We start from the raw sequence: 11,001 nt of genomic DNA on the forward strand, positions 1-11,001 counted from the left end.
GTTTTTTGTTTTTGGCACCATTCTGAGTCAATTCTAGAGACTGTTGTGTGTGGATAAAATGGAGGTCAGCAGTTACAGAAATACTCAAACCAGCTCATCTGGCACCAGCAATCATCCATGTGATTATCTAATCAGCTAATCGTATGGCAGCAATGCAGTGAATAAAATCAAGCAGATATGGGTCAGGAGCTTCAGTTAATGTTCACATCAACCATCAGAATGGAGAAGTTTTTTTTATCTCCGTGATTTGGAGCGTAGCATGATTGTTGGTGCTAGATGAGCTGGTCTGAGTATTTCTGTAACTGCTGATCTCCTGGGATTTTCACAAACAACAGTGTCTAGAATTGACTCAGAATGGTGCCAAAAACAAAAAACATCCAGTGAGCAGCAGTTCTGTGAATGGAAATGCCTTGTTGATGAGAGAGGTCAGCAGAGAATGGCCAGACTGGTTCGAACTGACAAAGTCTGCAGTAACTCAGATAACCACTCTGTACAATTGTGGTGAGAACAATAGCATCTCAGAATGAGATGGCATGGCAGAGTCCTACATAATATTAGTCAGGTGGTTTTAATGTTGTGGCTGATTGGTGTGTGTGTGTGTGTGTATATATATGTGTATATATATATATAGTCCTCAATAAGAATAAGAAAAACATATTTTGTGATAATTTTGATACAGTATCATAGGACTAAATTAGTTATTCAAGTAGATGTCATGATTTAAAGCTTTTTAATTTCTAGCTATAAGTGGACGTCTTAAATAAAATTCCACCATATTGAATTGTTTAATTTTAAACAAATGACATAAAACTTAAAATATTTGATTATTCCTTTTTTTTTTTTTTTTTTTTTTTAAAGAGTAGGCTACTCAATTTGTAATTTGGTTATGAAATTGAAATGTGTGAATCTTAAATATTGTACAAACTGAAAAATTGAGAGCTATTTTTTATTGTGCTAGTGAAAGTGTACTACTAAGGAAAAAAATCAAACCACATATAAAGCATAATAAAACAATGATTCCAAATATGCTTTGATCAGTTGTCTTACGCAATCTTTAGAATTCCCAGGAGAGACGATGGGAACTCAGGCGTTAGTAATCCATAGTGTCTGTACCTCTCCTAACACAAGCACATCAAAGCAGTGTGCCTTTTCCATGTTCCTACACTAAAATGGAATTAACGGGATCGAGTTCAAAAGGACGACTTTTGTTACTTCTGTGTGTTATTTCTTTCTTCTGTGTCTCCACCGATGCTGAGGCGAGTTGCAAACTCAAGGCCAAATTCAACCTGAGTGGTTATAAAGATGTTTTGAAGAAGACAGTAGTTGTTGGTGGTATGTTCCCTGTTCATCAACGTCTGGCTTCATCTGACAGCAACACCTCAACTGCTCCAGAGTCTACTGGATGTGAGGGGTAAGATTCCATGTTTTAAACATGAAATTTAATGTCACGCGCGAGCGAGAGTATCATCAGAGAAGTCGAGATTGTATTACCCTTGTTGTCACAATGGTGCACTCACATCTTTTAACTAGCCTAAATGCATAGACTACTTTTGATGTGCTTGTTGATACGGAACTACCGCTATAAGAGAAATACATAATTCTGCAAGTAAACAGAAAAAAGACTCTTAACCGTTAATTAGAAACTACTTGAATGTATTTCTTGCATCTTCACTTTGTGATAATAAATATAATTTTTCATCATAAAATAATTCAATTGTTGTCTGAGGAATAATTAGCCTAGAGTTTGCGATCCCGAGAGAATTTTATGTTCCATAAACTGGTGGGTACGCTTGTCAAAATTAATTGTGCCAATCAGCCTGCCTGGACATCTAGTGGCATTATATGGTATTACACCTTAAGGGATTCCTTTTTTTACCTGATCGAGATACCTACTAAGAGAAAAAAGAAAGACACATCAACAAGGTTATAATCATCGTTTGAAAATATATATACTATATTGCGATAAATACAAAAATATTAAATAACATTGCAAGAGTTTTACTTTTAACTAGATCACATGAAAAATTTAAATTCTGGCATTATTTACACACGCTCATCTTATTCTGAACCTATAAGATTTTTTTTTTTTCTAGAGGTAGCCTACACAAAAGGAGACTTTTCAGAGAATGTTCATGCAGCACTTTTCCATGCAATGTTCTTATGGGCCTTATCAAGCTCCAAACAGGAGAACAAAAAAAAACAAAACAAAAAAAATCACATTTATATTTACATTTATGTAACTGGCAGACATTTTTATCCAAAGCTATTACAGTGCATTCAGGGAATCCGTTTTTATCAGTTTGTATGTTCCCTGGGAATCAAACTCATGATTTTGGCATTGCAATGACCATGCTTTACCAGTTGAGCTACAGAAAAACTACAGATCAATTATAAATGTAATCCTAACAACTTGTGCTTCATATTCTAATCTTTCTGAAATCCAATGATATTCACTGAAAATCTTCCCCTAGATTGCAGCTATCAAGTCTTCTTCTCTATTCCATGTATTATAACTGGTATGCTATGCTTGGGTACGACAAATATGAGGAACAATGGCATTTGTCCCCAATGATGTCAAACCTGGTGCAACGCATCAGTGCGCTATTTTAAAAAAAATATAAATACGATTGTGTCATATTTCAGAGCTTCAGCGGATGGGAAGATTATCAGTGAATAACGACTTAAATTTCAGTTAGTTCCTCACACAGTTATCATATGTTTTAGAAGACTTGGAATATACTGTAGAGATATATTTATGGTGTTTTTCTTTTCTTTTTTTGTCCTTTGGGAAGCTTGACAGCCATGTCACTATGATCAGTACTTTGATGGCTGCGTGATGATGCTTTAAATCTTCTCCTATTAAATAAATAACAGCATATGGGTTTGGAATTACATTAGGTTGAGTAATTGATGACTGGAAAAGATAGATAGATAGATAGATAGATAGATAGATAGACAGACGGTCGGACAGATAGATAGAAAAGAATAAATGAATTTTAAGATGAACTTTTCCTTTGAGCTGTTTTCAGTCTCTGTTGAATTAAACAAGAAAATCAAATAATCTTCACAGACTGTCAATCCAGCACTATTATTCATTTATGTCTGGGGAACTGGCCCATTGTGTTTTTTATAACTTTTATAATGTGAATTCCCCCTCAGCTTTAACTTCCGTACTTTCCGCTGGGCTCAAACCATGCTGTTTGCCATTAAAGAGATCAACAAAAGGGTGGACCTGTTACCCAACACTGATCTGGGTTATGTCATCTATGATTCCTGCTTCACCATTTCCAAGGCTGTGGAGGGGACCCTTACCTTCTTGACAGGCCAGGACGAGGCTGTGCCCAACTATCGCTGTGGGGATGGGCCCCCTCTTGCTGCTTTGGTGGGGGCTGGAAGCTCTGATCTGTCCATCGCCACAGCCAGGATCCTGGGCCTATACTATTTCCCACAAGTACCCTTCAGTTTTTACTGTGTTTGATCACTAATGATCCCATGCATTGTTGGATTTAATGTACACTAAGAGTCAAACGTTTATACACACTTGACTGAATTTATGTTTCTGGGTCAATGACGTGACACTTATTATTTTTAATGTTTCTTTAAAAAATAAGATGTAAAAAAATTCTTTTTAAAATAGTAAGAATATTTGAAAAATGTTTGTACACCAAATCATGCGTTGTAATTAACATGCAGATTGCTATTTTGTTGTCAAGTGAGAAAAATGTAAATATTTTTTTTAATTGGAAAATGCACATTTTGTTCAGGACATATAGAGTAACCCTAAACAAAAACAAAAATATTACCTTGAATATTTTTTTATTATTATTAATGATTAATGCATTGTGTACACTCTGATGCATTCAAGGTGCAAGGATACGCCACATAACATTTAAAAAATGTACGAAACGTTTACATTCAACTTTTTACGACAGTTTTAAAATATTTATTTATTTATTTTAAGATTTCAAATTTTTATCACATCGGACAATCTTATTTGTAAATGACACTTCTAATTATTATAAAATCTTTTGATTTAAAGATTTATGCTTAAATGCTTGAAATTAGCTTTATGGACAAATATAAACTATACCTACAAATAAGTTTCTTATTTGTTAAAACGAATTCATTAGTGTATTTCAAATAAATAAATGAGCAGCAAACAAGTGCCCTGCATACATTACTGTTTAAAAGATGGATGAGAGAATGCCTTGAGTGTGCAGAGCTGTAATCGAGACAAAGGGTGGCTACTTTGAAGAAGCTAAAATATAAGAAAGTGTGATTTGTTTAATATTTTGGTCACTAAATAATTTTCATACTTCTACTTGTGTTGTTTCATAGATTTGTAGACTATTATTCTAAAATGTGAAGAAAAAAAATAATGAGTAGGTGTGTCCAGACATTTGACTGGTAGTGTATTAGGGTAAAACATGTATTTTAAGTGGCCGTAGAAGCTAGAAAGCCAACAACAACTACGTCTCTCCCTCTCCATGTTTAAACTGAACGCTTTATTTTTTCCAGGTAGGTTACGCATCCTCATGCTCAGTTCTAGAAAGCAGGTTCCAATACCCCACCTTTCTTCGCACAATCCCTAGTGATGAGCATCAGTCTGTGGCCATGGCACAACTCGTGCTTCATTTTGGCTGGACCTGGGTGGGTACCATCGCTGCTGAAGACGATTACGGGAAATACGGCATCAAGAGGTTCAAAGAGGTGGTTGAGGAAGCCGGAGTGTGCATTTCCTTCTCTGAAACCCTCCCCAAGATCAGCAACCCAGAGGCCATCCAGGGCATTGTGAAGAGTGTACTGGAGTCCACTGCTAAAATCATTGTTGTGTTCTCCTCTGATGTGGATCTGAGCCCCCTTGTGGTAGAACTATTGAATCACAACATCACCAACCGCACCTGGATCGCCAGTGAGGCCTGGATCACATCTGCTGCCATCTCCCGCCACCCCAACATTCTGCCTGTCCTGGGAGGCACATTAGGGTTTGCAGTCAAGCGTGCAGAAATACCCGGCCTGGAAGACCACCTACTGCGCATTGATCCCTATCAGGACCCTCTGACAGAAGAGTTTTGGGAGACAGCCTTCAACTGTACTCTGGATTATGCAAAGGCAATGAAAAACACCAAAGCAAGACTGATCAGAGAAACAGGGAATATTACGTTGGCTCATGACATTGCGAGAATGGCACCAGAAGGCCTCTGCAATGGACTTGAGATTATAAAGAAGTTAAATAATACATACTCAGATGTGTCGCAGTTAAGGCTTACATATAATGTGTATAAGGCTGTATACGCCGTGGCACATGCCCTACATAACCTGGAGCACTGTGATCCAAAGAACAGCCCTTTTGAGAGCGGCAAATGTGCTGATATTACCAACTTCGAACCTTGGCAGGTAAGTGCACAGATGGCCACAGATTTACATTTTATTTCAGACTTTATACAGTATAATGTATTTATAATGATTTATTAATTAGTCATTATATATTTACATAAACATTATTGCTGAATTATTTTTATGTTTTGATTTTTAACTCTATTAATTTGATTTATATATGAATTGTTTATAAATAATTGCAATTATACAGAATAATTATTTTAATAATATAGATTATACTTTATGGCTTGTCTCATTTATGTCTACTATGCACTCTCCATTTAGCTGATGTATTACCTGAAAAATCTCAGATTCAATGTCCCTCACACTGGGGAAGAGATTTTCTTCAATAATGGCGATGTGGATGGCTTTTATGAAATCTTAAATTGGCAGAGTGATTCAGACGGAGGGATTATATATAACCACATTGGTTACTATAACAGCACAGCGCCCCCAGATGAGAGGATGGCAATCGACAATGCCTCTATCATATGGAACAATGATGTTCTGGAGGTGAGGAGGTTTTGTGATGTGTGTGGTGTTTTGGGCCAATTAGTTTTATCATGTAATAGTACTTTAATAATGAAAGGAACATGAACAAGATACACCATAAACCAAAGTCAACTTGTAATGTAGCTTTACCTTTAACAGCATTCTGTTTCAAGTGTTGAGATCATTTTTCCCCCTTTTTTCCCCTCATTGTCAGCAGTTGAATCTTGACAACAAACTGTATGTCTCCACTGCACTGATGTGATGCTTCATGTGGTCTTCTGCTGTTGTGTGATAGATACCGCGCTCTGTGTGCAGTGAGCGGTGCCAGCCTGGCACCAGGATGGGTATCCGGCAGGGAGAACCTGTCTGCTGCTTTGACTGCATCCCCTGTGCAGATGGCGAGATCTCTAACACAACAGGTCATGAGTCAATCATAATAAACATGTGTTTATATGACAGTTTATTTACCTTTATTAATTTAGAAGACACTTTTAGACAAAGAAAAAACAAATGAGAAATGTTGTAGTCTTCCTTATTTGTAGTTACAAATGCAGACTACAACAATATCTTACATTATCTTTGTTATAAACCTTTTCAGAACTTTGGTTGACCTAAATACCTAAAATAAAAATACACTTTCATTTAAAACAAATTCTTTAGCATCCTTGTGAAAAATAAAAACAACATTATGTTAATTAATCAATGATTAAGTAGAATCATTGGGTGGGGTAGGAGAACACCTACACTTAGTTAAAGGTGAAATGTGTAATTTCTGTGCCTCAAGCACCCCCCCTTCTACCATTGGTCGGTATGACTGAAAGACATTTACATTCATATGTATTCATTTAGCAGACACTTATCCAAAGTGACTTGCACAATGAGGAAGGATTCAACATAAGTGATTCATCCTAAGGAGACAGTAATATGAAAAGTGCTACATTACAAAGTTTCTATTGTATTAGAAAAGTAGTAGCCAAGACAGAGATAAGAGTGCAACATTTTATATATATATATATATATATATATATATATATATATATATATATATATATATATATATTTAGGACTGTCAATCGATTACAATTTTTAATTGAATTTATTACATGGTATCCCGATTAATTAATCGCGATTAATCGCATATACAAATATTTGCTGAGAAAGCCCCTCATATAACAATAACTCAATATATAATGATTATACATATTTATATTGTAAAATTAATTGCACTGAATTAACGCGTTAAATCGACAGCCCTAATATATATATATATATATATATATATGTATTTTTTTGCTATATTGAAAGCAATACAACTAACCATGATATGATCACTTTTTTTTTTAATGTACAGTAATTTAAAATCAGATGATTTGAAAATTATTATGATTTGAAACTCAGGTGAGTGTTTACCACTGTAAAGCATCACCATTTCTTCTAACAACAATTATTAAGCATTTAGGCACTGAAGACACAAGTTTGTTAAGTTTAAAAAGTAGAATTTTCCTCCATTCAGCCATTATGCGGGACTTCAGCTGCACAATTGTACGGAGTCTTCGTTGCCGTATTGTGCGCTTCATAATGCATCACGCATTCTCAATTGAAGATGGTCAGGACTGCAGACAGGTGCAATATAGCACCCACATTCTCTGCTTATTCTGCATTAATAGTGCCCTTACAGATATGCAAGTTACCCATGCCATGGGCACTGATACACCCCTGGCCCATACAGACACTGGCTTTTGGACTTGATGCTGATAACAGCTTGGATTGTCCGTTTCCTCTTTGGCCCGGAGAATACGACGGCTGTATTTTTCAAAAACTATTTGAAATGTGAACTCAACTGACCAAAAAACACGGTTCCACTGTTCTATTTTCCATCTAAGATGAGATCGAGCCCAGAGAAGTCAGCAACGCTTCTGGACAGTGTTGATGTAATGTTGATAATCGGCCCATATTCACACTTTTTTTTAATTATCGACATCGGCTGATACATTTTCCTGTTTGGGCAAATTTTTTCTTGAGGGCCCCAAAAAAGTGACTGAGACATGTAAACCTCGAGTCATGGTTAGTTTTGTTGTTACGTGCATCGTGTTACTACAATAGTCTCATTTAAACGTTCCACATATCAGAGCCGCAGGAGACGCGTTTGAGCACATGATGTTAAAGTGCTTGCCTGTTTCATTCTCCCTCCCTCTCCTTAACAGTTCCCTGTAACTTTGAACTGTCTTGTCTAATGATAAAAGGCAAATATCAATAAAACTAATATCATCCACCATCTGCTAATATGTGCATATCTCGTCTAACAGATGTAATAAACCAACCTCACACAACTTGAGCAGATCCAGCATCATGTGGAACACTCATTTATTTGCCTCTAAAGCACGTATTGTATCAACCTCTCCTCAGCTGTTCCCTGTAACGTTTAACTTTCTTTTCTAATGATAAAAGGCAAATATCAATAAAACTTTTATTATATACTGTTTGCAAATATGCAGATATCTCATTTAAACAGATGTAATTCACAAACCTCATGAAAATCTAGCGTTTTCTTCCTATCGAGCACTCAACTAATATTATCCTCTGAAGCGCGTATTCTGTCAGCCAGAATCAAAACTTCAGGATCAAAAGTTCCAAAGGATACCAAAGTTTTTCATGCAAGTCAGTCCACAAATTTTTGTGTGAAATTGAGTAAATAAAGTACTAAGTAAGAGTTTTGTTTTTTTAGCAATTTTATGTTTATGTTATTTACTATATTAAATTGTGTTATATATCGGCAATGTATCGGCCTATCAGCCACCCTGCTCCCTGGAAATCGTCATGAGCCATTAAAAAACCCATATCGGTTGACCAGTACTTCTAACTATATTGTGCACTGTAGAGGGTGAAATGCCCCAAATCCTTCCAAGTGCCCCAAATCCTTCCAAGTTGTCTTTGGGGAACATTGTTCTCAAAGTGCTGGATTATTTGCTGAAGCATCTGTTGGCAAATTTAAATGTCTCTCAGATGATTCTTCCTCTTGAAGGACTAGGCAGTGTTTGGAGACTCCTCATATATTATGACACGATTGCCTCACCTGTTTAAAATCTCCTGATTCACATTGTCTCTTTTTATCCCCTTTTCTCCCAATTTGGAATGCCCAATTCCCACAAGTTGGTCATCGTGGTTGCACAGATACTCACCTCAATCTGGGTGGCAGAGGAAAAGTCTCAGTTGTCTCTGATTCTGAGGCCGTCAATCCGTGCATCTTATCCCATGGCATGTCGTGCATGACGCATGTGGAGGCACATGCTACTCTCTGTGATCCATGCACAAATTATCATGTGCCCCATTGAGAGCGAGAACCACTAATGGTTATCCCATGTGACTCTACCCTCCCTAGTAACCGGGCCAATTTGGTTACTTAGAAGACCTGGCTGGAGTCAGTCAGCACACCTTGGATTCGTACTCGTGACTCTGTGGGTGGTAGTCAGCGTCAATACTGACTGAACTAAACAGGCCCCTTCACATTGCCTTGTTTTTTCAACTTGTCAAATTGTTAATAGTCTTAAATTGCATAATTGCACATGCAGCAAGGCTAGCTAAAAGAGCATTACAGTAGTCCAGTCTAGATATGACAATAGACTGAAAAAGGCAGTTGTGTGGCATGTTCAGAGAGGAAGAGTCTTATCTTCCTAATGTTGTAGAGCGCAAATCTACAGTATCAGGCTGTTTTTGAAATGTGGTTGGTGAAATTGAGTTGGTTGTCTATGGTTACCTATATGTTTCTGACCATTTGGATGGTGTTATTGTAGATGAACAATAGACAACAGACCTACCCCAAACTCACATCATTATTACTATGCATATTAATTTAGGAAAGGAGAAAGAATTTTAACATTGAAAAATGTATACACTTCAACTTTAATATCTTGTATTTCTTTTTAATTAAAATGTTTAGATTTGGATACATCTGTACCAAGACCAAACATTTTGTTAAAGAAGTTATTCTTTTGAAAATGTGCTAAATAGTCAGTTTCAATCACTTGTGCATTTCCAACAGATGCAAGAGGTTGTATCCAGTGCGGTGAGGACTACTGGTCCAATGCCAATCATGATGAGTGCGTGCCGAAGGCCATTGAATTCCTGGACTTTGCCGAACCTCTTGGGATCACACTGATCATAATATCTGCTTTTGGGGCTCTTGTGACAATTGTAGTTGCAATTGTCTTCTTGATGCACCTTAACACACCTCTGGTGAAAGTCAATGACCCACTGCTTAGCTTCACCCTGCTACTGGGTTTGGTGATCACCTTCCTTTGCTCCATTGCATTCCTGGGAGAGCCTAAAAAGTGGTCTTGCATGACCAGTCAGGTGGCACTGGCTGTGGGTTTTGCTCTAGTCCTCTCCTCACTCATGGGAAAATCCGCTCTGCTTATGCTGAGAGCCAGAGCAGTAAAAGCTGTCAAAACTGCTGCCAAGAAGGCCAAAGCGGCAGCAACAGCCTCTGAGCAGAGCCCTGACACTGCCGTCATCGCCCCAGCTGTGCCACAGATGAATGACGTGGATCCCATACATCCCAGGCACCAGAGAGCGATAATGTTCGTGTGCACACTGATCCAAGTGGTGGGCTGCACCGTGTGGCTGATTCTGCTTCCCCCACAACCAGTGAAGAATACAGCTGCCCAGAACATTAAGATCATCCTGGAGTGCGACCCTGGAAACATCATCTTCATCTGCTCCATCTTTGCTTATGACATTCTTTTGGCTCTGCTGACTTTCGCTTTTGCTTTCATGGCACGAAAGTTAGAAGACCACTTCAGCGAGGGCAAATGTGTGACCTTTGGCATGCTGGTCTTTTTCATCGTTTGGATCTCATTCGTGCCAGCCTACCTGAGTACACGGGGGAAATTCATGGTGGCGGTGCAAATCTTTGCGATTTTGGCCTCCAGCTTCGGTCTGCTGGCATGTATCTTCATCCCGAAGTGCTATGTTCTGCTTATCAAGCCAGAGAGGAACAAAGAGGAGATGATGATTCCGAGACCTAAATCTCGTGACATGGCCGTCAATGGAAGCTCTGTATCTCTCTCCACCGCCAGCAGCACTGCTAATCACAATGGAACAACTGTGTCCACTGTGTCTCTAGATGACTGA

At 37.8% G+C, this 11,001-nt stretch overlaps 1 protein-coding gene across 1 annotated transcript; it reads left to right on the top strand.

Annotated features, from left to right (window-relative positions):
- The first annotated feature begins 1,169 nt into the window (after positions 1 to 1,169).
- LOC127661377 (vomeronasal type-2 receptor 1) lies at positions 1,170 to 11,001 on the top strand. Its single transcript, XM_052152033.1, has 6 exons — positions 1,170 to 1,411; positions 3,160 to 3,451; positions 4,519 to 5,397; positions 5,665 to 5,892; positions 6,167 to 6,290; positions 9,911 to 11,001. Exons 1-6 carry the CDS (start codon positions 1,170 to 1,172, stop codon positions 10,999 to 11,001), a joined length of 2,856 nt encoding a protein of 951 aa, XP_052007993.1.

Source organism: Xyrauchen texanus, chromosome 21, assembly GCF_025860055.1.
Source record: "Xyrauchen texanus isolate HMW12.3.18 chromosome 21, RBS_HiC_50CHRs, whole genome shotgun sequence".
Classification (NCBI taxonomy): Eukaryota; Metazoa; Chordata; class Actinopteri; order Cypriniformes; family Catostomidae; genus Xyrauchen; species Xyrauchen texanus.

What these genes read in the sequence shown, in the direction of transcription:
- LOC127661377 (XM_052152033.1), top strand. Translation starts at nt 1,170, where the DNA reads ATGGAATTAACGGGATCGAGTTCAAAAGGACGACTTTTGTTACTTCTG. An exon ending in GGAACAATGATGTTCTGGAG is followed by an intron (nt 5,893 to 6,166) that starts GTGAGGAGGTTT and finishes GTTGTGTGATAG; the next exon opens with ATACCGCGCTCTGTGTGCAG. An exon ending in CGAGATCTCTAACACAACAG is followed by an intron (nt 6,291 to 9,910) that starts GTCATGAGTCAA and finishes CATTTCCAACAG; the next exon opens with ATGCAAGAGGTTGTATCCAG.